At 45.2% G+C, this 25,438-nt stretch overlaps 2 protein-coding genes across 2 annotated transcripts; both read left to right on the plus strand.

Moving 5' to 3' along the window:
- The first annotated feature begins 2,796 nt into the window (after positions 1-2,796).
- On the plus strand, positions 2,797-4,394 carry LOC307215633 (somatostatin-like). Its single transcript, XM_079975007.1, has 2 exons — positions 2,797-3,130; positions 4,053-4,394. Exons 1-2 carry the CDS (start codon positions 2,990-2,992, stop codon positions 4,263-4,265), a joined length of 354 nt encoding a protein of 117 aa, XP_079831133.1. The 5' UTR covers positions 2,797-2,989; the 3' UTR covers positions 4,266-4,394.
- A 6,736-nt stretch (positions 4,395-11,130) lies between these two features.
- LOC307215623 (somatostatin) lies at positions 11,131-16,789 on the plus strand. The gene is made up of 2 exons (XM_079975006.1): positions 11,131-11,468; positions 16,265-16,789. The coding sequence occupies exons 1-2, from the start codon at positions 11,328-11,330 to the stop codon at positions 16,475-16,477; spliced, it is 354 nt and encodes a 117-aa protein (XP_079831132.1). The 5' UTR covers positions 11,131-11,327; the 3' UTR covers positions 16,478-16,789.
- The last annotated feature ends 8,649 nt before the right edge of the window (positions 16,790-25,438 follow it).

Raw genomic sequence — 25,438 nt, forward strand, 5'->3', positions numbered from 1 at the left:
TCCAGCCGGCTTCAGAGAACGCAGGGGCGCCCCTTATTCCGGTTTAGTCGACGGAGTGAAAGGGACGAAAACTCGGGTGTAGATCTGCTACACCCTTCCACGCCCCTTTAAAGCCATAGCTTAGTGGACAGGACACCTGCTTGGCGTGCAGAAGGTCCCAGGTTAAATCCTTGGCTGCATCTCTGTGTAAAGCTGGGAATACCACCACCGCCCCCCCCCCAAGTCTTGGAGAGCTGCTGCCGGCCAGAGTAGGCAACACTTGGTCTGAGTCAATGTAAAGCAGGTTCCTATGTCCCTATTCCACACTACTAACCTGACATTAGAATCATAGAATCTTAGAACTGTAGAGGTGGAAGGGACCCCGAGGGTCATCTAGTCCAACCCCCTGCAGTGCAGGAATCTCGTCTGAAGCTTCCCTGACAGATGGCCATCCAACTTCTGCTTAAAAATCTCCAAGGAAGGAGAATCCACAATCTCCCGTGGGAGACTCTTCTGCTGTCAAACAACTCTTACTGTCAGAACGTTTTTCCCCTACGTTTAGTCAGAATCTCCTTTCTTGTTGCTTGAAGCCATGAGTTCGAGTCCTCTCCTCCGGAGCAGGCGAAAACAAGCTTGTTCCCTCTTCCATGTGGCAGATCTTGAGATATTTGAAGCTGGCTATCATATCTCCTCTCGGTCTCCTCTTTTCCAGGCTAAACATACCCAGTTCCTTCAACCGTTCCTCATCTGACTTAGTTTCCAGGCCCTTGATCATCTTGGTCGCCCTTCTCTGCACACGTTCCAGCTTGTCAATGGCTTCCTTAAATTGCGGTGCCCAGATCTGGACACAGTATTTAGGCTGTAATTTCTGGACACATTTATTTTGCAGCGGGAAGTTTTCCTGAATTTCGGAGGACTTAACTACCGAATAAATACTATCCGCTTGGAAGAAGGCTAGAGGCGAAAACCGTATTCCCTCGATCCGTATTGATTCTTGGGGCGATCCTGAGGATGCTTCCTCGGAAGTTAGTTTCACTGTTCAGGAGAGGATCCTGAAATATATTCAGGATCTCAGCCTGAAGTTGTCATCCTGTCTGCACGCTGACCCAGGGAGTCCATCCCACTGAACCCCATTAGAGAACCAGTGTGGTTTAATGCTCAGAGTGTGGACTAGGACCCGGGAGACCAGGCTTCAAATCTCCACACGGCCACGAAGCTCACTTTGGGTGCCCGTCACAGCCTCTCAGTCTCGCCTGCCTCCCAGGGGATTATATGAGGAGGGGGGAAACCGTGCGCGCCACCTTGAGCTCCTTGGAGGAAAAGGTGGGATTTAAAGGCAATAAATAAAATAAAATAAGAGAAATAAACGCGACTGGAAGCATTTTAACCTGCAGCTACGATTGCAAGAGCGCGCTCACGGACACCATCGCGCCATAGGAGATAGTTCCGAGTCAAAACAAATCTGTGATCTTGTGAATCCGCAGAGGCGGAGTTAGAAAAGAAGCGGATACTGCAGGGGGCCCAATCCAGCGGTAAATTCTGCGGCTCCGCAGAGGGCTCTCCCCTTCCTTTCAGGGGATCGGGCGCAACAGAACTTCTGCTGGATTGGGCCTCAAATCGCCAACTAGACTCCCCAAGTCTCAAGTCCTAAGCAAATTCAGAGAAGTGGATCCGAATGAAGCCGACCAGATTTCCATTGGGTTGTCTCAGGACAGATAAAAGGAAACCGTTCTGGACGCAGTGCAGTTAAACTGTGGAACTCCTTACCGCAGGAGGCAGAGATGGCCACCAATTTGGATGGCTTGAAAAGAGGATTAGACAAAATCATGGAGAAGGCGGAGAGGGCTATGGATGGCTTCTAGCCAGGATTGCACTTGCCTCCACAGTCAGAGGCACCAAAGCCACAGGAAGGGAGAATTGCTCCAGTACTCGGATCCTGTTTCCCACAAGAGGCAGCTGGTTGGCTACTGTGGGATCAGGATGCTGGACTACGATGGGCCCCTGGCCTGATCCAGAAGGTTCTTCTTAGGCTCTTATGGCTATGGTTGCAAGGAGGCGGCCAGGCACACACTCAGGCCACAGACGTTAATCCGGAGTTAAGAGAGGGCTCGTGTACCCACGGGGTTAAAGAGAAGCTGATTGCGCCCGAGGTTACAAGGGAAATTGGAGCCATCCGGAGGAGAGGGCCCAATCCGACGGTAAATTCTGCGGCTCCACCTTTGTTTCAGTGGATCGTGCGCAGCAGAACTTCCCTCTGGATTGGCCCCCAAATCTCCACCTAGACTCCTCAAGGCTTCAGTCCTGAGCAAATTCGGAGAAGCGGATCAGAATGAATCCGACCAGACTTCCGTTCGGCTGCTTGAAAAACGAAGCAGCGCTCCCTCCACGTCTGTCATATCCACCCTCTCTGGAAGGAGCAAGCTCCTGCCCTTTGCAGCTTCCCCATTGGGAAGGAAGGAGGGATTCGCAAACGCCCCCCTGTTCACCCTCCCCTGCACCCAACGCCCACTCCTCCAGGCCAAAGATCTCCCCTGTGCTTTCGGACCTGCGAGCGCGCATCTTTGCGGCCAGGGAAGAGATTTGGGGTTGGGGGGGCGCCTTGCGTGTCCTGTGGGAGCAAGAGTCGCCATGCCTCCTCCTCATGTTCTTTTAGCCCTCCCTCTGCAGACACGTGTCAGCCCCCTCACTTGGGGGGGGGGGTAACAGATCCGCGCGCTTAATGGGGCGTCAAAAAGCGCCGGGCTCCTTTTTGCGGGGAGGGGGGGGTTGTTACACCCCTTCCTTGACGTCAGCAAAAGGCATTATAAAAGGGGGGCGTCGGTAGAGATCCCAGAAGCCACGATCTCCCCCCGTGAGCTTAGCAGCGATCCCAAGGAGCGGAGACGTCGCAGCAGCATCAGCAGCGCCACTCCACCGTCTCGCCCCGTCCCGTCGGGCTCTCCTGCGCTCTTCGCCTCCTTTCTCCGCTCGCTTTCCCCGGGAAAGAGCTGCTCTCTCAGACTTCGCCAGCATGCTGACCTGCCGCCTCCAGTGCGCCCTCGCCCTGCTCGTCTCGGTCGCCCTGGCGCTGAGTACCGTGGCCGCCGCCCCCTCGGACCCGAGGCTCCGGCAATTCCTGCAGAAGTCGCTGGCCGCAGCGGCGGGGAAACAGGTAAGGGACCCAGGAGTCCGAGGGAGGGTGGAGGGAGAGAAGGGCGTGGGGAGCAGAGCTAGAAGGAAACCGGAGCGTCTCTGAGCAGGTGCAGAATCCCTTTTCCTTATCACTATTTCGAAGCAGTAGCAGCTGCTGGTCAGACCCTAGACCTGCTTCCCCTTAACGCAGAGGTAGACTGCCGATGTCCATAGAGGTTCCACTCCTCAGTTATATAAAGAGCTAATACGAACAGCAGACGATATCCCAAATGGGTGTTTAGCAACAGGTTATTTTATTTTATTCATTTCATAAGATTTTCCCCAACGACAAACGAAAGTGTAAACCATAAAGCATCTGAGCCTGGGAGGACAAAAGGACAAAGATATAGTGCATTCATTTATTTTATAAAACCTCAAAGCAGTTTACAAAGAGAATAAAGCAATAAAATTATCAGTCAAATCAGTCAAAACAACTCTTTAGGATATTCAAAAGGTAAAACTGGCAATGAAATGAACAAAAAACAGACTTAAACATCCATCAGCTGTAGGTTTGTCCAGACAAAATGTTTTTTTGCGGGTGGTTAAAGGAGTACAGTGCAGGTATCTGTCAATAGGCAGGGAGTTTAAAGTGTAGTGCTGCCACAGTAAACTACTTATTTCTCACAAATGTGGAATGAGTACTACGTGGCACCTGTAACGGTGCCAGCTGCAAAGCAGCAATCAAGTATTGACTCATGCAAAGATTCCCTTTACCAATAACAAACAAACAAACAAAATCAAGGTATTCTCTACCTCTGAGTCCCGTTGTTATTGAGAATAAAGGTTCTGTGAAATCTGGTATGAGCCAGACATTTGCACCTACTGGTGGCCCTGAGCTGCAAGGAATCATGTCATTTACCAAGATATATGCTGAGCTCAATCTCTCTCTCTCTTCCTCAAAGGAACTGGCCAAGTATTTCCTGGCAGAATTGCTCTCAGAACCAAGCCAGACGGACAACGAGGCCCTGGAATCAGATGATTTGTCCCGTGGAGGCGAGCAGGATGAGGTGAGACTGGAGCTGGAGAGATCGGCCAACTTGAACCCAGCTCTGGCACCCAGAGAACGCAAAGCCGGTTGCAATTACTTCTTCTGGAAGACATTCACAGCCTGCTAGCTCGAGAAACCTCTTCCTTTCCCCCTGTCTCCACCTCCAGCCTCTCCTTTCTTTCCCAGTCCCTTCATGCCAGGAGCTGAAGACTGTATTGTATAAAATTCATTGTTAAGGTAACATGAAAAGGTAAAACAGCAACTCACTTTGATTTTGAAGTTGTTTTAATAAAACATTCAGTTTCAATTGTACACAATTTCCTTGGCGTTTGTGGTTTTTGACTATTTCTTCATGACACACTGACCCCCAACCCAACCCACCCCACATTGCAAGTCACTCTTGTGGAACGTTCAGGGAGGCAGGAGAGGATATATCGTTAAATAATATCCTTCCTAACTTGTGTTAGCAAGTACTCAGCAGAGTGCACCCCCCATTCTAACACACAGCGGTGTTTGAGCCTCTCAATATAAAATTTCTGGTAAGATCCCTTCTTTTCCCTCTTAAAAAGAATAGACATGACAATCTTGTGTTAAAAGTATAAAAGTAGTTTACTCACATTCATTCAGTTCACAGTTGGATCCCTGAAGGCAGACTTAGGTAACTAAAGTATAATATATACATGTGGAACTATCCCATAAGGGAGTTAGTCCCAAGTGACTGCAGACAGGCAGTCATTTCTGCTCACACGTTGAAAGCAAGATGGAGAAGAGGAGAAACAAAAAGAGGAGGGGAGCTGTGTGCCTTTTGGTTTTCTTAACTGCACAGGTAAGGTCACGCCCATGTCTAGTCACATGCAAAGGAAGTTTTGTCCCAGCCCGGGAGGAAACAGGAAGTTAGACTCCTGGCTGGTACAAAGCATCCGGCTGCATGCCCACTCTAGGAATGTTGTACTTGACTGCTATGTGTTTTACATCCCACAACTCTGATATGCCCTTTTGTTTCACATCCCACAACTCTGATGTGCCCTTTCTAATCCCTTCTTGCAATAAAGTTCCTGCTTCAAAGTGTCATGGATATAAATTTCTTTCTGTCCTTCTGTAGAGTTCAGGTGAAACAGCGATGTCATGATGGAGACCTCTAAAACCATCCTTGACTATGGTCATCTCTAGTTTCTCTGGTTTTAGGAGGATTGAGTTCAGTGCAGGCTCTTCAGTTTAATATTTGTTTAAGTGGAGATGTCAGGAGGTCTTTCACAGGCCAAGGACATCCTTGAACCCAGCACTCATGCTTAAGACGTGTGTCTGCAAAAAATAAATTAAAAAAAATAGATGGAATTTCCAGAATGGTTAGACACATACCTTTTTCACAGATAAGACATTTTGGCAGTGAAATAAACTGACTACACAAATGTTTTAAAGTATATTGGATCTTACCTTAAGATATTAAAATTTGCCCTGGTGAGAAGCAGAAAAGTCAGCTATCAGTAGCTGTTAAAAGAGAGATGATGTGATGAAACCTTTCTAGCTCAGCCTTCCACAACTCAGTGCCTTCCAGATGTTTTGGACTATGCATCCCATAATTGTTAGCCACATTTGGCCACGTTGACCAGGCTTAATGGTGTGGGAATGTTCAGGGAGGCAGGAGAGGATATATTGTTTAATTATATCCTTTCCAACTTGTGTTAACAAGTTCTACAATTTAGCAGAGTAACATCCCCCCTTTTAAACTTGCACAGCGGATAGGTTTGCCAGGCTTGTATAAGCCTCTAAAATAAGTTTCCTGGTAATTTCACCTTTAGTCTCTCATAAAAAGAATAGACATGACACAGTCTTGTAGAAAAGTATATAAAAGAGTTTACTCACATTCTGTTCACAAATGGATCCCAGAAGGCAGACTTAAGTTACAAAATATATACACCTGGAATCAATCCCAATAATAATAATAATAATAATAATAATAATAATATCTTTATTGTCATTGCCCCCTCTCAGGGACAACGAAATTTACTTGGCTGCTCCATCCACCCAGGTAGGGCACTCCACACAAAATCAGAACAACTATAAAAACACTAATTAAAACAATACAATATAATACAGCAAGGAAGATTAGATGACTTTCAAAGTCCAGGTTTCCATTCAGGGCTGAGATCGCTCTGGAGAAGAAGCTGTTCTTGAGACAGCTCATTCTTGTCTTCATCGTCCTGTATCTCCGTCCCGACGGCAGGAGCTCGAAGAGACAGTGACCAGGATGCGATGGATCTTTTACTATGTCCAGTGCCTTCCTATGGCACCTTGTGGCATAGATCTGCTCTAAGGTGGAGAGTGGGCAGCCAACAATGCTCTCTGCTGCCTTCACAACTCTGCACAACCCCATCCTGTCCTGGGTAGTACAGCTTCCGTACCACACACATAAGCCATAAGTGAGCACGCTCTCAATGGCACAGTGATAGAAGGCAAGCAAGAGATAGTTCCTTTGTCCTCTCTTGGCTGCAAGCCAAGAGAGCATCTCAGACTAAGCAGATGTTGCTTCTTCAAGGAATGGAGTCCAAGAGAGATGGCTGCCTCCACTGAGGTATTTTGTTACCTACACAGGTGAGGCCACACCCACCTCTGGTCACATGCAGAGGAAGTCTGTCCCAGTCCAGGAGGAAACAGGAAGTTCTGACTGGCTGGTCCAGACATTCCCTTTTATGTCCACTCTAGGAATGTTGTACTTGACGGCTCTGTGATTCACATCCCACAGATGGGAGTCCTAGTCCAGGAGATCTGGGTTGGGGAAGACTGTTTACATTATCTGCTTAGGTGTGGTTTGGTAATTAAATATGCTGTTCTGAATATCTTTCATAAGAAAACTTGTTGGATCAGGCCAATAGCCCATCTGTTCCAGCATTTGCCAAACACATTCTGCAATAATCAATCATCTCTCATGCAAATTATCCTAGTAGTTAATGACAATCATTATTATATTGGCAGAGGATGTAACCCAATGTCCAGTACAGTGGTACCTCGGGTTAAGAACTTAATTCATTCTGGAGGTTCGTTCTTACCTGAAACTGTTCTTAACCTGAAGCACCACTTTAGCTAATGGGGTCTCCCGCTGCTGCACGATTTCTGTTCTCATCCTGAAACAAAGTTCTTAACCCGAGGTACTTTATTTCTGGGTTAGTGGAGTCTGTAACCTGAAGCGTATGTAACCTGAAGCGTATGTAACCCGATGTACCACTGTACTGTGCTGAAAATATCATTCCCGCATGTTGTGTTCTGGACTGGCCCAGAGTTGCCCGGTAGCCAGAGCAGCTGCTTGCATTGCAGAAAGTCCCAAGTATCTCCCTTCAACACATTCACAAAAAATTGGCTCTCAAGTGACAAGGAATGGAAAAGACCCTTGTCTCCCTTGGATCGTACAAAGCTTCTGCCGACTAGAGCTGGAAATCTGCAGCAATGGGCTGAACCATTAAGAGGCAGCCTCATGTCTTCACCATCAAATAATTTTTCCCTAATTAAAAGCAAGAAAAGATGCTCCCTTTATAAAGGACATGCTTATAATGGACAGCAACTTAGAGTCTTCTTTTTCTTCTCCTTCTCCTTCTCCTCCTTGGCTTATAAGGTCTTAAGAACATAAAAAGAGCCTTCTGGATCAGGCCAGTGGCCTATCTAGTATCTGTGGGAATGTTCAGGGAGGCAGGAGAGGGTATATTGTTTATCAATATCCTTCCTAACTTGCGCTAGCAAGTTACTTAACTTAGCAGAGTTTCACATTCCCCTTTTAAATGCACAGAATATAGCTGGTTGCAGGCTTGTGTTAAGCCTCTCACTATTATATACAATTCAGTATTGAATTTTATATTCCTGGTAAGTTCCTTTTTATCCCTCTTAGAAGAATAAACACACAACAATATTGGGGATAGTATATAAAAGACTTTTACTCACACCTTCAGTTCGTAGTTGGATCCCTGATGGCAGATTTAGTTACAAAGTATATATATATGTGGATCTATCCCATATGGGGATAATCCCAGTGTCCTCTGTTGGCTGGAAGCCAACAGAGCATCTCTTGCTAAAGAGCTGCTCCAATGATGAAGTAAGACAAAGAGAGGAAGTGTGCAGCATGCCTTGTCCTTTTGTGTGACCTAGGAAGGTAAGGCCACACCCACCTCTAGTCACATGCAAAGGAAGTATGTCCCAGCCAGGAGGAAACAGGAAGTTGTCGACTGGCTGGACCAAAGATTCCCCCGCATGTCCACTCTAGGAAAAGAAGGAATGTTGTACTTGACTGTTACTTATGTATCACATCCCACAGTATCCTGTTCTCACAGTGGCCAAACAGATGCTCTGATGGGAAACTCACAAGCAGGACCTGAGCATACGAGACCTCTCTCCTCCTGTGATTTCCAGCAACTGGTATTCAGAGGCAGAGTATAGACATCCTGACTAGTCGCCATTGATAGTGTTCTCCTCCTCCATGAATTTGTCTAATCCTCTTTTAAATTCTTCTAGGTTGGTGGCCCTCACTGCCTCCTGCAAGTTCCAAAGTTTAACTATTCATGACAAGAGCATAGCTGTCAAGTGTCCCTTATTTGAAGGGACAGTCCCTTATTCCAGCGCCATGTCCCGCTGCTGTCCCTTATTGATAAATTTCAAAGGAAGCAGCTCCTCTCCCTCCCTCCCTCCCTGCCGGCCAGGGAGGAGGGAGGCTCCAACTGTGTTGCTTGGCTGTGTTGCTCACCCAATAAGAAGTCTAAGAACGACTGGGGGGTGGAGCTTGCATGCCTTGTGTGTGGCTAGTTAATGCAAGCTGAGGGGTTTTTTGAATGCTGGACGCCATTTTGTTGCATGTGCTGCTGCAAACTTTGCAGTGCAAAGCCAGGCCGGGGAGCCATCTTAAGTTGAGGCTGCATAGGCCTTGTGGTGCATGTGATTCAGATTCTATTCAGTTGAACCTTTGGTTACAAAGTTGGTTGGACAGTGTTCTCGAAGCTACCCAGCATGAGTTTGACCAGACTGCAGGAGGACAGGAAGACTGGAGTGCCTGGAACAGCTGAGGGTGCAGGTCCCTTATTTTCAAAGCTGCTGGTTCCTTATTTTCAAATCTGTAAGTTGACAGCTATGGACAAGAGACCAAAAAAAAAAAAAAAAAAAAGGTCTCAAAGTGACTTAAAAGCATTTAAAGAGCCTAAGTATAAATGAATGGCTACATTAAATAGCTCATAAGCAGTCACAGAGAAACCCTTTGGCAGCAACACCTCCTCAGTGGCAGCTGTTTTTTTGTGGTTGTGCCCAAAAGTTTGCAATTTCCACACAGTCACAGACCGGACGCCACACCTTGTTCTTTCAGCTTGCTACCACAACATTAGAGCTAGAGAGAGTTTTGCGTGTCTCATTCCTCGTCCCGCAATGTCAAGGACACACACACACAGATGCTGGAAGGAGGCTAAAGATTTCATTAAATTCTCATGTTAAAGATTTCTACTGATTCTGAAGAACAGTAGTAGGGTTTGGCAGCAAGGAAGACCTTCAGCTGAGCTATGTGGTCTGCCCTCCATGCAGTTTCAGGGGAAATCACATTAGTGCTTGTGAACCATCACCATAATATGTCAAAGTCTTCCAGGAAAGAACAGTAGACTTTGGCTCCTGGGTCTAGGACAGTTCATTTCATGCCAAGTGCTCCCCATTCCCCAGGAGAAGGGTCATAGCTCAGTGGCAGAAGATCTTAGGTTCAATCCCTGCCCTCTCCAGGTTCCCAATGGGTGAGAATTTGTCTAATAATTCTTGGGAGCTGTTGCCAGTCAGTGTAGACAGCACCGCGCTAGATGGGACCCATGGTCTGATGAGGCAGCTTCCCAAGTTCCTATTAAATCAGCCCATGGTTCAGAACCATGAGGTCTGGAAACTTGTTTTATTTCAAAGTGAAGAGCTGTGGCTCAGTGGCAGAGAATGTGTCTTGAGGGAAGGAAATCTGCAAGATCTCTGCTGCAGTCACCACAACTGGAACGCCATATACAGTTCTGGTCACCCGGCCTCAAAAAGGATCTTGTAGAACTGGGAAATGAACAGGATGCTGGACTAGATGGGTCCCTGGCCTGATCCAGCAAATTCTTCTTACGCTCTTATGGCTATGATTGCAAGAAGGAGGCTAGGCACACATTCAGGCCACAGGCGTTAATTCGGAGTTAAGAGAGGGCTCGTGTACCCACGGGGTTAGAAGAGAAGCCGATTGTGCTCGAGGTTACAAGGGAAATTGGATCTATCCGGAGGAGATTAAAACGAAGGGCCCAATCCGGCGGTAAATTCTGCGGCTCCACCTTCGTTTCAGTGGATCGTGCGCAGCAGAACTTCCCTCCGGATTGGCCCCCAAATCTCACCTAGACGCCTCAAGGCTTCAGTCCTGAGCAAATTCGGAGAAGCGGATCCGAATGAATCCGACCAGACTTCCATTCGGCTGCCTGAAAAACGAAGCAGCGCGCCTGGAGGTTTTGATGAGCGGGTCTCTCGTCAGTTTCCTGGCTCCACGTCTGTCATATCCACCCTCTCTGGAAGGAGCAAGTTCCTGCCCTTTGCAGCTGCTCCGGGAGAGTACCAATTCCTCCATGGGGAGGGAAGGAGGGATTCGAAAACGTCCCCCTGCGCACCCTCCCCTCCACCCGACGCCCACTCCTCCAGGCCAAAGATCGCCCCTGTGCGTTCGGACTTGCGAGCGCGCCAGTGGGAACTTTGCGTACCGATTCTCCGTTAACAGGGCAGATTTGGGGTTGCGCGTGTGTGCGCGCGTTGCGTGTCCTGTGGGAGCAAGCGTCGCCATGCCTCCTCCTCCTCCTCCTCCTCCTCCTCCTCTTTTATCCCTCCCTCTGCAGACACGTGTCAGCCCCCTCACTTGGGGGGGTAACAGATCCGCGCGCTTAATGGGGCGTCAAAAAGCGCCGGGCTCCTTTTTGCGGGGAGGGGGGGTTGTTACACCCCTTCCTTGACGTCAGCAAAAGGCATTATAAAAGGGGGGCGTCGGTAGAGATCCCAGAAGCCACGATCTCCCCCCGTGAGCTTAGCAGCGATCCCAAGGAGCGGAGACGTCGCAGCAGCATCAGCAGCGCCACTCCACCGTCTCGCCCCGTCCCGTCGGGCTCTCCTGCGCTCTTCGCCTCCTTTCTCCGCTCGCTTTCCCCGGGAAAGAGCTGCTCTCTCAGGCTTCGCCAGCATGCTGACCTGCCGCCTCCAGTGCGCCCTCGCCCTGCTCGTCTCGGTCGCCCTGGCGCTGAGTACCGTGGCCGCCGCCCCCTCGGACCCGAGGCTCCGGCAATTCCTGCAGAAGTCGCTGGCCGCAGCGGCGGGGAAACAGGTAAGGGGCCCAGGAGTCCGAGGGAGGGTGGAGGGAGAGAAGGGCGTGGGGAGCAGAGCTAGAAGGAAACCGGAGCGTCTCTGAGCAGGTGCAGAATCCCTTTTCCTTATCACTATTTCGAAGCAGTAGCAGCTGCTGGTCAGACCCTAGACCTGCTTCCCCTTAATGCGGAGGTAGACTGCCGATGTCCATAGAGGTTCCACTCCTCAGTTATATAAAGAGCTAATACGAACAGCAGACGATATCCCAAATGGGTGTTTGGTAACAGGTTATTTTATTTTATTCATTTAATAAGATTTTCCCTAGAAATGGTAAATCCGTGTTAACTGGGTGGGGATGCAGGTTGGCATTTTGATGAAGCCCACTGCATCACAGAACTGCTGAGATAACTGTCACAAGTAGCACTGACCTCTCAGCAAACATCGGGCTGGAAGCGCCCTTACATACACTTACTGGGGGTAAATCTATTTGCACTCAGTGGGGGGCTAGATGACCCAGACCTTCCAGACCTTGTACTAGATGACCCAGACCTTCCAAATCTACAGTTCTATGATTATATGCGTAAGCTTGTGCTGTAGCAAGTGTTTAAGAGCACAAGGCAAAGGCAGTAAACGAGCAGCGTGAACTTAAAAAAATCAGTCCTAAAGCCAGCCTCAGATGCAACCACACCACAACCGAAATTAGTCCCGCTCACTGATATAGACATCTAGGAGACATGGCTGGGAGACGCAAATTCCAAAGGTCCTAGGACTTCCTCGACAGTTTGGGTGTGTCTTAGACTATACTCTGACCAGTGGGCAGCCTGTATCTCAGAGTCCAAGCACGCCATGCTCCGTGGTTTAATCCTTGGCCAAAGCTCAGTGACAGAACATCTGCTTTGCAACCTCTCCAGCTGGGAGAGACTCCTGCTGGAAACCACAGAGAGCCACTGGTCAGGGTAGACAACAGTGGGCTAGTTGGGTCAGCAGGTTCCGACTATGTATAAGGCAGGTTCCCATGTTCCTTTTAAATCAGACCTTAATTCGGGACCATGAGAACTGGAATCTGTTTTATTTTTCAGGGGAAGAGCTCAGTGGTAGAGCATATGCATCTGCATCTGCGCTGCAATTTCCCCACCCCACGTTGTCATCAGTTTCAAAAGCACAACTAAACACATGCAATACTAGAGAAAAGCTTCCCCGGAATTTCCTAACAGCAGAAAGCATTTTTATGTTTTCATCCAGTCCTTTTATGTAATATGGAACTGGCCAGGGCTAACAGGGTTGTTTGCTGCGGAGCTCTCCGTGGTGCTGAAAAGAACATCACTCCAACAGCTCAGCTTGACCAAGGCTACTCAGAAGGAAGCCTTGCATCCTAGCGAGTGTGTTTACATTGCAGGCTTAAGAAAGTGACCAGAGGGTTGTTGCAGAAGGGAAAGGAAGTTGGCTTCAATGCCATGTAAGAGCACAGAGTTTCAGGGGCCAACTGTGTTGGCAAGCATAGGAACAAAGAAAGCTGCCTCACACCGACAGTTGGTGCATCTTGCTCAGTATTATCCACAGTGATTGGCCGAACCTTTTCAGGGTTTCAGACAGGGAGTTTTTCCCAGCTACCTGGAGATGTTTGGGTTTGAATCTGGGACCTTTTGCCGGCAAAGCATGCTCTCTACCACTGAGCCAAGCAAATGTTTGAGCTGCACAAAATGACTCAATGCAATAGTGAGGTGCAAATACAGTGGTACCTCGGGTTAAGAACTTAATTCGTTCTGGAGGTCCATTCTTAACCTGAAACTGTTCTTAACCTGAAGCACCACTTTAGCTAATGGGGCCTCCCACTGCTGCCGCACCGCCATTTTGCGATTTCTGTTCTCATCCTGAAGCAAAGTTCTTAACCCGAGGTACTATTTCTGGATTAGCGGAGTCTGTATCCTGAAGCATCTGTAACCTGAAGCGTCTGTAACCTGAGGTACCACTGTAACTCTTTTTAAAGGTGCTGGTCCAATAGCTGAAGAATCTTTTAAATTTTATGTCTTTTCCGCTGAAAATCTCCACCATCTTAAAGAGCTGGTTCATACATGCTGTGACCCACCATTCTGAGTGGATCCAGATTCCTGCTTCCTTCTGCTTTTGTTAGATGCTGCCTTCTGCAATTGCTGCATCCATAGGAAGCTGGTTTGTCCTGAGTCAGACCATTTGGTCCCTCTAGCCCAGTGTTGTCTACACTAAGTGGCCATGGTTCTGAGGCATGTTTCAGGTGGGCAGTTTCTTGCAGCCTTAAGTGGAGACAATGGGGATCAAACCTTGGACCTCCTGTGTGCCAAGCAGGTGCTGTACCATTGAGCTAGGGTCCTTCCATTTGGCAGTGGGTGCCAAAGGGACTGAGGAATGACAGGTGCTGGCACTGCCCTCCACCCACAAGCCACGAACATTTTCCTTTCAAAAAATGTGATGGCCTCAAAATCCACTACATGGTGAACCTCTCTAGACGATGGGCCTCCTGTTCAGGGTCAGTCCTACTGTGGGAGATGTGGAAAATCCAAACCAACCTCTTTTCCTTGGATCAATTATTGTACAGATCACAGCTCCGTCTGCAAATAATTGGGGGGGGGGGGAAGGAGAGGGTATGAGGTGAGATCTTCACATCTGCCTTGGTGGATCTGACGAGAGTTCACCTAGTCCAGCATTTGCCTGCAATTGCCAGCCAGAAGCTCCTGGAAAACCGAGAAGAAAATTACTTACTATTTCCAGCTGTTGTTTGTCCCCGCCCTCAAAGAAAACCTCACCTCTGGTACTGAGAGGCAAAATGTGTCTGTACATGGGGACGGCTTTAGCTATTTTCTTCAGCAACTGCTTCTGGATCCGTCTCATATGATCTAATACTTATATGATCTAATACAGATATGATACTGAAGTCGGACCATCTTGCTCAGCATGGTTGACACTGACTGGCAGTTGCTCACCAGGGTGTAGGTGGGTTTTCTCCCAGCCCTATCTAGAGAAGTTTGAACCTGGGGTCTTCTGCATGCCAAACAGATGCTTTCTCTTTCTCTCTTTTTTTAACCATAATATTTATTAATTTTCAATAGACATAACAAAAAAGAGAATATGCAACAACACAATAAAAAAGTGAAAAATAAGAAAAAAAGAATAACAAACTTAACATACCTAAACAGAAAAAAAGAAACTCAACCAATTAATTAAAATCCATTTTCATAAACATTTTAGTTGACTTCCTCTAATCTCCTCCACCTGAATTTCCTCTTAATTTGAATGTAGCAGTTTCCAATATCATTATTTCATAAAACAATATTACAGTCATATTCCAATTTCTTTACCTTTCTTATAGTACATTTTCTTATTTATACATTTAAATCTAATTTAATCCTAAGCCTGATTGGTTCTTTCAAGTGGTTATATAGCTTTAATATTAGAATATTTATTTCTTCCAATCTTCTTGGTAGTCCTCTTCTTTCTGGTCGTGGATTCTCCCAGTGAGATCAACCAACTCCATAAATTCCATCATCTCAAACAGATGCTCTCTCATGGAAGTATGATCCTTCCCAATTAGGAACATGAGAAACTGTGTTATAACGAGTCAGATCAGTGGTCCATCCAGCTCAGGAGATGGCAATGGCTCTCCAGGGGCCTTTCCAAGGATGGAGTGGGGAATCTAGGGACCTCAGAGCAAACATGGCCCACCAGGCCCCTCCATCCAGCCCTGGCCACACCCCCTCTTCCCAGACCACACCCCTCCCCAGCTCTGCTTTGTGTCCTCCTTGAACACTTTTGCCTCACTACAATGTCTCCTTGAACTTGCCTGCCTCAATGGAGGTGTGTGGATAGGGGCATAACCTACCATGCAAAGGTAAGATTCACACCTGTTGCTCCGCCCTCTGTTGTCTTTGGCTCCACCCACTACTGGCATGTGATCACCAGAACATTTCCCATGAGGTCATGTGACCCTCGGGCTGTGAAATATTCCCCACTGCCATTCTAGGTCTTCTTCAAGCTGTGCCTTTGTCTGAGATGACATGAATGTAAATAGAAGGCATTGTCCAGGGATACAGAACCAATTTCTGCCCCAGTGGCTCATGTGGTCATCATCAAAAAAACTACTGACAAGAGCCTCTCTCTTGTCTGATATGCAATATTGGTTAATTGATTTTTTTTTTGTCCAAAAGCACAAACATAACAAAAAGAGAGAAAACAACAACAACAAACGAAAGTGTAAACCATAAAGCTTCTCAGGCTGGGAGGACAAAAGGACAAAGATATAGTGCTTTCATTTATTTTATAAAATTGATTGTAAAAGAAAACCTCAAAGCAGTTTACAAAGAGAATAAAGCAATAAAATTATCAGTCAGATCAGTTAAAACAACTCTTTAAGATATTCAAAAGGTAAAACTGCCAATGAAATAGACTTACACATGCATCAGCTATCTAAATATCTGGGTAGGTTTGTCCAGACAAAAATGTTTTTTTGCAGGTGGTGAAAAGAGTACAGTGCAGGTGCCTGTTAATAGGCAGGGAGTTCCAAAGTGTAGGTGCTGATTTCTCACAAATGCAGAATGAATATTACGTGGCACCTGTAATGGGGCCAGCCGCAAAGGAATAATCAAGTATTGACTCATGCAAAGATTCCCTTTTAACAACAAAGAAAATCAAGGTATTCTCCACCTCTGTGTCCTGTCGTTATTGAGAATAGAGCTTCTGTGAAATCTGGTATGAGCCAGACATTTGCACCTACTGAGATGCAAGGAATCATGCCATATAGAAGATATATACTGAGCTCAGTCCCTCTCTCTCTCTTCCTCAAAGGAACTGGCCAAGTATTTCCTGGCAGAATTGCTCTCAGAACCAAGCCAGATGGACAACGAGGCCCTGGAATCAGATGATTTGTCGCGTGGAGGCGAGCAGGATGAGGTGAGACTGGAGCTGGAGAGATCGGCCAACTTGAACCCAGCTCTGGGACCCAGAGAACGCAAAGCCGGTTGCAAGAACTTCTTCTGGAAGACATTCACATCCTGTTAGCTCGATAAACCTCTTCCTTTCCCACTGTCTCCACCTCCAGCCTCTCCTTTCTTTCCCAGTCCCTTCATGCCAGGAGCTGAAGACTGTATTGTATAAAATTCATTGTTAAGGTAACATGAAAAGAAAAAAAAAATACACCTCACTTTGATTTTGAAGTTGTTTTAATAAAACATTCAGTTTCAATTGTACACAATTTCCTTGGCGTTTGTGATTTCTATTTCTTCATGACACACTGACCCCCACCCCCATTGCAAATCACTCTGATGTGCCCTTTTAAATCCCTTCTTGCAATAAAGTTCCTGCTTCAAAGTGTCATGGTTATAAATTTTCTTTCTGTCCTTCTGTAGAGTTCAGGTGAAACAGCGATGTCATGATGGAGACCTCTAAAACCATCCTTGACTATGGTCATCTCTAGTTTCTCTGGTTTTAGGAGGATTGAGTTCAGTGCAGGCTCTTCAGTTTAATATTTGTTTAAGTGGAGATGTCAGGAGGTCTTTTACAGGCCAAGAACATCCTTGAACCCAGCACACCAACTGATGTTGGCCCTCATGCTTAAGACGTGTGCTTGCAAAAAAAAAAAAAAAAAAAGAGAAGGAATTTCCAGAATGGTTAGACACATACCATTTCCACAGATAAGACATTTTGGCAGTGAAATAAACTGACCACACAAATGTTTTAAAGTATATTGGCTCTCGCCTTAAGATATTAAAATTTGTCCTGGTGAGAATCAGAAAAGTCAGCTATCAGTAGCTGTTAGAAAAGAGAGAGACATTACTGTGATGAAACCTTTCTAGCTCAGCCTTCCACAACTCAGTGCCTTCCAGATGTTTTGGACTACGATCCCATAATTGTTAGCCACTTTTGGCCATGTTGACCAGGCTTGATGGGAGTCCTAGTCCAAGAGATCTGGGTTGGGGAAGGCTGTTTACATTATCTGCTAAGGTGTGGTTTGGTAATTAAATATGCTGTTCTGAATATCTTTCATAATAAAAGCTTGTTGAATCAGGCCAATGGCCCATCTGTTCCAGCTTTTGCCAAACATATTCTGCAAATGTTGGGAAAACAGTTCCCACCACTCCCGGCCTATACTGCCATAACTTTTGGGAAGTTCCACGTTCTCTTGTTTCGTCAGTTTAAAACACGTTGCTTGTCCACAAGGATTGAATGCATTGGAGGAGATGTGGAGTATCATTAAGGCTTTCTTTTTATTTATTAACTGCTGTTAATAAATGTTAACAGCTGCCTCCCTTGCTTTGGGAGGAGTGGGGCTAAAGCTGAGCTGTATTGTGAAATCAGTGGACAAATGGGTTTTTCTAAAAGGTTCCTGAGCGATGCCAAGGAGAAGTGGAACTAAACTCATGGCTAACATAAACTCTTGAATAATATCTCCTCTGCGAATGATAGATTTCCCTGAATCATATCGAATACTGAAGCAAAGTCTCCAGCGCTTGAAAAAACAACAATCATCTCTCATTCAAATGATAGTCAATGACAATCATATATATCCGCATGAAATGTAACCCAATGTCCAGTACTGTGTTGAAAAGATCATTCCCACATGTTGTGTTCTGGACTGGCTCAGAGTTGCCCGGTAGCCAGAGCAGCTGCTTGCATTGCAGAAAGTCCCAAGTATCTCCCTTCAACACATTCACAAAAACATGGCTCTCAAGTGACAAGGAATGGAAAAGACCCTTGTCTCCCTTGGATCGTACAAAGCTACAGCCAACTAGAGCTGGAAATCTGCAGCAATGGGCTGATCCATTAAGAGGCAGCTTCATGTCTTCACCATCAAATAATTTTTCCCTAATTAAAAGCAAGAAAAGATGCTCCCTTTATAATGGACATCCTTATAATGGACAGCAACTTAGATTCTTCTCCTCCTTCTCCTTCTTCTTCTTGGCTCCCCCCCCCCTTTTCTTTTGAATAATACTTTATTTAGAATTCGACAATAACAAAGGAAAAAACCACAGTACTTGCTACATCAATTCATTACAATTAACCAATTTTAACAATACATAAATAGTAATAGAAAAATTACACAACATCACTTTTAACTTACTGAAGTTTTCCTATTGCACTTTTATCTTTCTTAACATATCAAAAAGAGAAAGACCAAGAAAGGCTTATCTTCTTGGTTTATAAGGTCTTAAGAACATAAAAAGAGCCTTCTGGATCAGGCCAGTGGCCTATCTAGTATCTGTGGGAATGTTCAGGGAGGCAGGAGAGGGTATATTGTTTATCAATATCCTTCCTAACTTGTGCTAGCAAGTTCCTGAACTTTTTTTCTCCCTCTCTCAGAACGCCAGAACTTAATACCCTCCTAGTGTCCCAATTTTCCAGGGACAGACCTGGAATAGAAAAAGCCTTCTGATTTGATCTCAGAATGTCCCTTTCCCCCCCACCAGTGCTGGCACCAGCAGGCTCAGGGAGGACGATGAGCTGGCGCTTGTTCCGAGTGCGGCAGTGGCAGCAGCAGTGGCAGCAATGAGGGACGATTCCGTTGCTCTCCACGGACTGCCACTGCCAGCTTCCTTCTTGAGGAAGCTTGTAGCAACTGCTGGAGAACGGGCAAAGAGGAGGAGAGGTTCCTGCGGCCAAGGCCCAGCCTTGCATGATGTGCTGGCTCCAAGGGGCAGGCAGGGGCGCCATCTTGCCCTTGGGATTGTGGTTGTCTGCCGCCGCAACTCACATGGGTGGCATCACACGCAGACGGCTGCACGTAGCGTGTGTGCCGTTGCACGCACCATGTTGGTTTTTTTTTAATGCAGCTTCACAAATTGTTTATTCAGTCAGAACGAATTATCAGTACGCCATTAAATTATGCAAATATGCAACTCGGTTGTAACAAAAGCCTAGGATCGCATCCCTACACTTACAAAGTAACATTTGTTGGGAAAAGTCAGCAGCAAAAGAGCATAGACGATAAAAACCGCGTGCCAAACATTAATCTTTTTCTAGCCAAAGAAACAAAACCAAGACATTGTCATTGCAAAAAAATAAGAATAACTGAAAGACTGAAATGCATAATAAATTTATCAGAACAAAGAAATTCTTATACAAAACACATTTCCTATTTAGTTTCGCTTTATAAAAAGGCACTTTGTTTATAGCTAAAATTGATTAATGCTCTTGTTAAGCCTCTCTTTATAATCAATGTATTTCAAGTTTTCTGTAAAAACCCTTTGATATAAACATTATTAGTGTGTATTTTTGTATTAATCAGTTAACCATTGTCTTTTCTATTTTAAAATAAGGTTCTTGAGTGCTGGAAAAAACACTGAGCTTACACATAGTACTTAAATATCAGACATATGACTTCATGGTGCCATAGCACAATAAAAAAATTCCAACTCATTTTCCTTGTCACACACACTATTTGAGACATGTGCATGTGATGTCACACGTCCACATTGCATTGGTGGCATCTCCTCTTCTTCCTGCTCTCTATAGCCTTTTCTGTGGGGGACTCTGTTAGAATTCCTGCTCCGTGATGGCAGTCATGGGATTTTTGTCTATCACATGACAATGTATGTTTTCACCCCACAGAGTGGGAAGTGACGGAGACAGGATGTTTGTGTTACTGTGTTCCGTGAAGTATTTCAGTGTGTCAGGAGTTCAGCCTACATTCGAGTAGGACGCTGGCAGAGACACATGCCCGACTGGCATTTCCCTCCCTCCTGGTTGAGCCCCACTCCCCCAGAAAAGGGTGCTTCACTGGCTGCCTGCGGAAAGCAGAGCTGAACTGTGGGTGCCCAGCCCCCACAATTATATTATTGTGGGTGCCCAAGCACCCATGGCCCCCTGGAGTTGGCTCCCATGAGCAGGGGGCAGGACTGCCCTGGGTGGGAAGAAAGGGGAGCTGAGGAGACTGCAAGAAGTCTTGATATTTTTATAAAAATCCTTTGTGCATCCGTATCTAATCTTGCCCCTTTCTAAAAGTGACTTATTGCTGTGTGTACAGTGGTACCTCAGGTTACAGAGGCTTCAGGTTACAGAGGCTTCAGGTTACAGACTCTGCTAACCCAGAAATAGTACCTCGGGTTAAGAACTTTGCTTCAGGATGAGAACAGAAATCATGCTCCGGCGGTGCGGCGGCAGCAGGAGGCCCCATTAGCTAAAGTGGTGCTTCAGGTTAAGAACCGTTTCAGGTTAAGAACAGACCTCCAGAACGATTTAAGTACTTAATCCCTGTGCAAAGGTCAGAGGGGGCAGGGTTTCTGTTGAGGCAGGTGATTAGCTGTGGGAGGAGCTTATCAGAACTTGCAGGGCAGCGGTGCGCACCTAGCGGCGCGCGCAGTTTAATTCATCTTTTAGATTTAGGGGAGCTAGTCTCAAACGTTTCATAGAATCCTAGAGTTGAAAGAGACCACAAGGGCCATCGAGTCCAACCCCCTGCCAAGCAGGAAACACCATCAGAGCACTCCTGACATATGGTTGTCAAGCCTCTGCTTAAAGACCTCCAAAGAAGGAGACTCCACCACACTCCTTGGCAGCAAATTCCACTGTCAAACAGCTCTTACTGTCAGGAAGTTCTTCCTAATGTTTAGGTGGAATCTTCTTTCTTGTAGTTTGGAGCCATTGCTTGACAACCATATGTCAGGAGTGCTCTGATGGTGTTTCCTGCTTGGCAGGGGGTTGGACTCGATGGCCCTTGTGGTCTCTTCCAACTTTATGATTCTATGTAAAGAAAAGAAAAGAAAAGAAAAGAAAAGAAAAGAAAAGAAAAGAAAAGAAAAGAAAAGAAAAGAAAAGAAAAGAAAAGAAAACAAAACAAAACAAAACAAAACAAAACAAAACAAAACAAAACAAAACAAACAATATTGTACACATTACACAAAGGGGGATTGTTATTGTAGATAACCATCGCATAGTTAAACTATGGAACTCACACCCACAAGAAGCAGTCACCAACCTGGATGGCTTTAAAAGGGGATTAGACAAACTCACCTTGCCAACAAAGGTCCGTATAGTTAAAGCTATGGTTTTCTCAGTAGTGATGTATGGAAGTGAGAGCTGGACCATAAAGAAGGCTGATCGCCGAGGAATGGATGCTTTTGAATTCTGGTGCTGGAGGAGACTCTTGAGAGTCCCATGGACTGCAAGAAGATCAAACCTCTCCATTCTGAAGGAAATCAGCCCTGAGTGCTCACTGGAAGGACAGATCCTGAAGCTGAGGCTCCAAGACTTTGGCCACCTCATGAGAAGAGAAGACTCCCTGGAAAAGACCCTGATGCTGGGAAAGATGGAGGGCACAGGGAGAAGGGGACGACAGAGGACGAGATGGTGGGACAGTGTTCTCGAAGCTACCAGCATGAGTTTGACCAAACTGCGGGAGGCAGTGGAAGACAGGAGTGCCTGGCGTGCTCTGGTCATGAAGAGTCAGACACGACTAAATGACTAAACAACAACAAAGACAAACTCATGGAGGAGGAGAGGGCAAATCAATGCTACTAGCCATTCTGGCTATGTTCTCACTTTACTTTCCTAGGAAGCAGACCTTTGAACACCACTTTCTGGGAACTGCAGGTGGCCATGGTGCTGTTGTGCTCATGTTGTGCCTGCAGGCTTCCCAGAAAAGGCATTGGGTTTGGCCGCTGTGACAATAGGATGCTGGATTAGATGGGCCATTGGCCTGATCCAGCCGGGCTCTTTTCATGTTCTGATAGATGGTGGGGGAAAGGGCTGTGTGCGCACTTTCGTTTCCTCCCAAGAAAACAGCAGCTTCTCGCTTACTCCGCCTCCCACTTTCTGATTCCCTGAGAGCTTTTCACTCTCGGCAAATAAATGGCAGCAAATTCTCTCCGTGTGCCGGAGGCTAAACAAATAAACAGGCAAGCAAACAAGAGCACACATTTATGATTCATTCTTTATTCTGCAATCAGAGCTCAAGCACATTTCCCAGAAGAAACAATTTGTAGAAAAGCACTGGTTTACTTTGCACAAATTGTTAGGCTTCGTATTAGGGTTCAGCGAGGAGAGGCTTGAGATGCAAACATTTCTTTCTAATGCAAGACTTTTGGCCGCAGAGGTCAAAATAAATGGTGCTGTGCCAGCTGCCCGTTATGTGCAACAAATGTTTTGCTAAGCTACTTATCCGGCCCAGCAGGACTGCCAGAATCTAGTTGCCTGTTGACACCAGACCCAGTTAGCAGATTTCTTTCTTTGAGGGAAAAAGAATGATCTGAAGAGAGCAGTATAGAAATGATGATTTTTGAGCGCTAGGGCCCCTTCCTGGAGCAAAAAACTAAGCAGGTGTCTCACACAAAACAGGGGCAAAAATTGAAGAGTTAGCAAAGAAATTTGTATAATATGCAGATTAGATCGCCCAGGTTAGTGAAGTGGGACATGAAAACCCCCCTTGAGGCAGAATTCCATGCATTTGTTCTACATGCATTTGTTGTATGGACGGAATGAAAACTGAGTAAAACAAACACAAGGATGAAATACCTAACTTTCCTTAGGAAGCTATTAGAGGCAAGAAGGCTTCCTTCAAAAAATGGAACAGCGAGGAATGCTAAAAAAGAATTTGAGGAACACAGTGCTAAAAACATTAAGACCAACAACAAGTTCCTTAAATATATTAGTAGCAGGAGACCATCTAGGGAGGTGGCTGGACTCATGACACTCTAACTACTATAGGACACTATAGCTACCCACCACTGATGAACAAAGTGAAATAGAAGGGAGATGGTGATAATAGAATCATAAAATTACAGACCTGGAAGGGGTCCTAAGAGTCAACTACAATTCTTTTTTTTTTTTTAAGAATATTTATTAACATTTCCAAAATAGTACAAAAAAAAGAAGCACAAAAATTAACAAAAATACAAAAATACAAAATTAAAAACAATTAAAAACAGATACAATTTCCATTACTTATTTTCTTTTAACTTGTTTCCCAGACCTCCTCTCACCTCCCCTTTTTGTATTCCAATTCAAATTATTAGCTCAGCAAATCCTTATTGTAACTTCTTATAACTTATTATAGCTTATTTCTCAACCTTTACATTACAGCTGGTAACCACTTAATTTCTGTCCAACATCATTCTAACATCCATTAATTTTACAATGTTTCTGTAGATAGTCTTTAAATTTCTTCCAGTCTTCTTCCGCCGTCTCTTTTCCCTGGTCTCGGATTCTGCCGGTCATTTCTGCTAGTCCCATATAGTCTATCACCTTCATCTGCCATTCTTCCAGAGTGGGTAGTTCTTGTGTCTTCCAGTACTTCGCAATGAGTATTCTTACTGTTCTTGTTGCATACATAAAAAAATGTTTTGTCCTTCTTTGGCACCAATTGGCTGACCATGCCCAGGAGAAAGGCCTCTGGTTTCTTCAGGAAGGTATATTTAAATACCTTTTCCAGTTCATTATAGATCATTTCCCAGAAAGCCTTAATCCTTGGGCACCTCCACCAAGGTGAAAGAATGTTCCTTCAGTTTCTTTACATTTCCAACATTTATTGTTGGGCAAATGATAAATTTTTGCAAGCTTGACTGGGGTCATGTACCACCTATATATCATTTTCATAATATTCTCTCTTAAGGCATTACATGCCGTAAATTTCATACCTGTTTTCCACAACTGTTCCCAGTCAGCAAACATAATGTTATGTCCAACATCTTGTGCCCATTTAATCATAGCAGACTTCACCGTTTCATCCTGAGTGTTCCATTTCAACAGCAAGTTATACATCCTTGACAAATTCTTAGTTTTAGGATCTAACAATTCTGTTTCCAATTTTGATTTTTCCATCTGGAAGCCGATTTTCCTATCCAATTTAAAAGCCTCCATTATCTGGTGATAATGAAGCCAGTCTCGCACTTTATCTTTTAATTTCTCAAAACTCTGCAATTTCAATTTATCTCCCTCTTGTTCCAAAATTTCCCAATATTTCGGCCATTTGGTCTCCATATTAAGTCTTTTAAAAGCTTTCGCTTCCATTGGTGACAACCACCTTGGGGTTTTATTTTCCAATAAGTCTTTGTATCTTATCCAAACATTAAATAATGCTTTCCTGACAATATGGTTTTTAAATGCTTTATGTACTTTAACCTTGTCGTACCACAGATATGCATGCCACCCAAAAGCATTATTGAATCCTTCTAAATCCAAAATGTCTGTATTCTCAAGGAGCAGCCAATCTTTCAACCAGCAAAATGCTGCTGATTCATAGTAAAGTTTAAAGTCTGGCAGGGCAAATTCCCCCCTTTCCTTTGCATCAGTTAGTATCTTAAATTTTATTCTGGGCTTCTTGCCCTGCCAGACAAATCTAGAAATATCTTTCTGCCACTTCTTGAAACAGTCCATCTTGTCCACAATTTGCAATGTTTGAAACAAAAACAACATTCTGGGCAGTACATTCATTTTTATAGCTGCAATTCGACCCAACAAGGAAAGCTTCAAATTTGACCAAATTTCTAAATCTTTTTTCACTTCCATCCAACATTTTTCATAATTATCTTTAAATAAGTTCACATTTTTTGCTGTCATATTAACCCCCAAATATTTTACTTTCTTAACCACAGTCAAACCTGTCTCATTCTGAAACCTTTCTTTTTCAATTGGTTTTAATTTTTTCTCTAAAACCTTAGTTTTTGACTTGTTCAATTTAAATCCTGCCACTTGACTAAATTCTTGAATTAATTCTAAAACCCTTTTAGTACTAGATTCTGGCTCCTGTAACGTCAAAACTAAGTCATCTGCAAATGCTCTCAGTTTGTACTGTTTAACTCCGACCTGTATACCTTCAACCAACCGGTCCCTTCTAATCATGTTCAGCAAGACCTCCAGAACCAAAATAAAAAGCAACGGGGAAATTGGGCATCCCTGTCGTGTCCCTTTTTCTATCTTAAATTCTTCCATAACCACATTATTTACAATTAATTTGGCTTTCTGTTCAGAATATATTGCACCTATATAATTTTCAAAACCTTGTCCTACCCCCATCCCCTGTAGATTCTT

This window comes from Podarcis cretensis (assembly GCF_951804945.1).
Source record: "Podarcis cretensis genome assembly, chromosome: 5".
Lineage (NCBI taxonomy): Eukaryota > Metazoa > Chordata > Lepidosauria > Squamata > Lacertidae > Podarcis > Podarcis cretensis.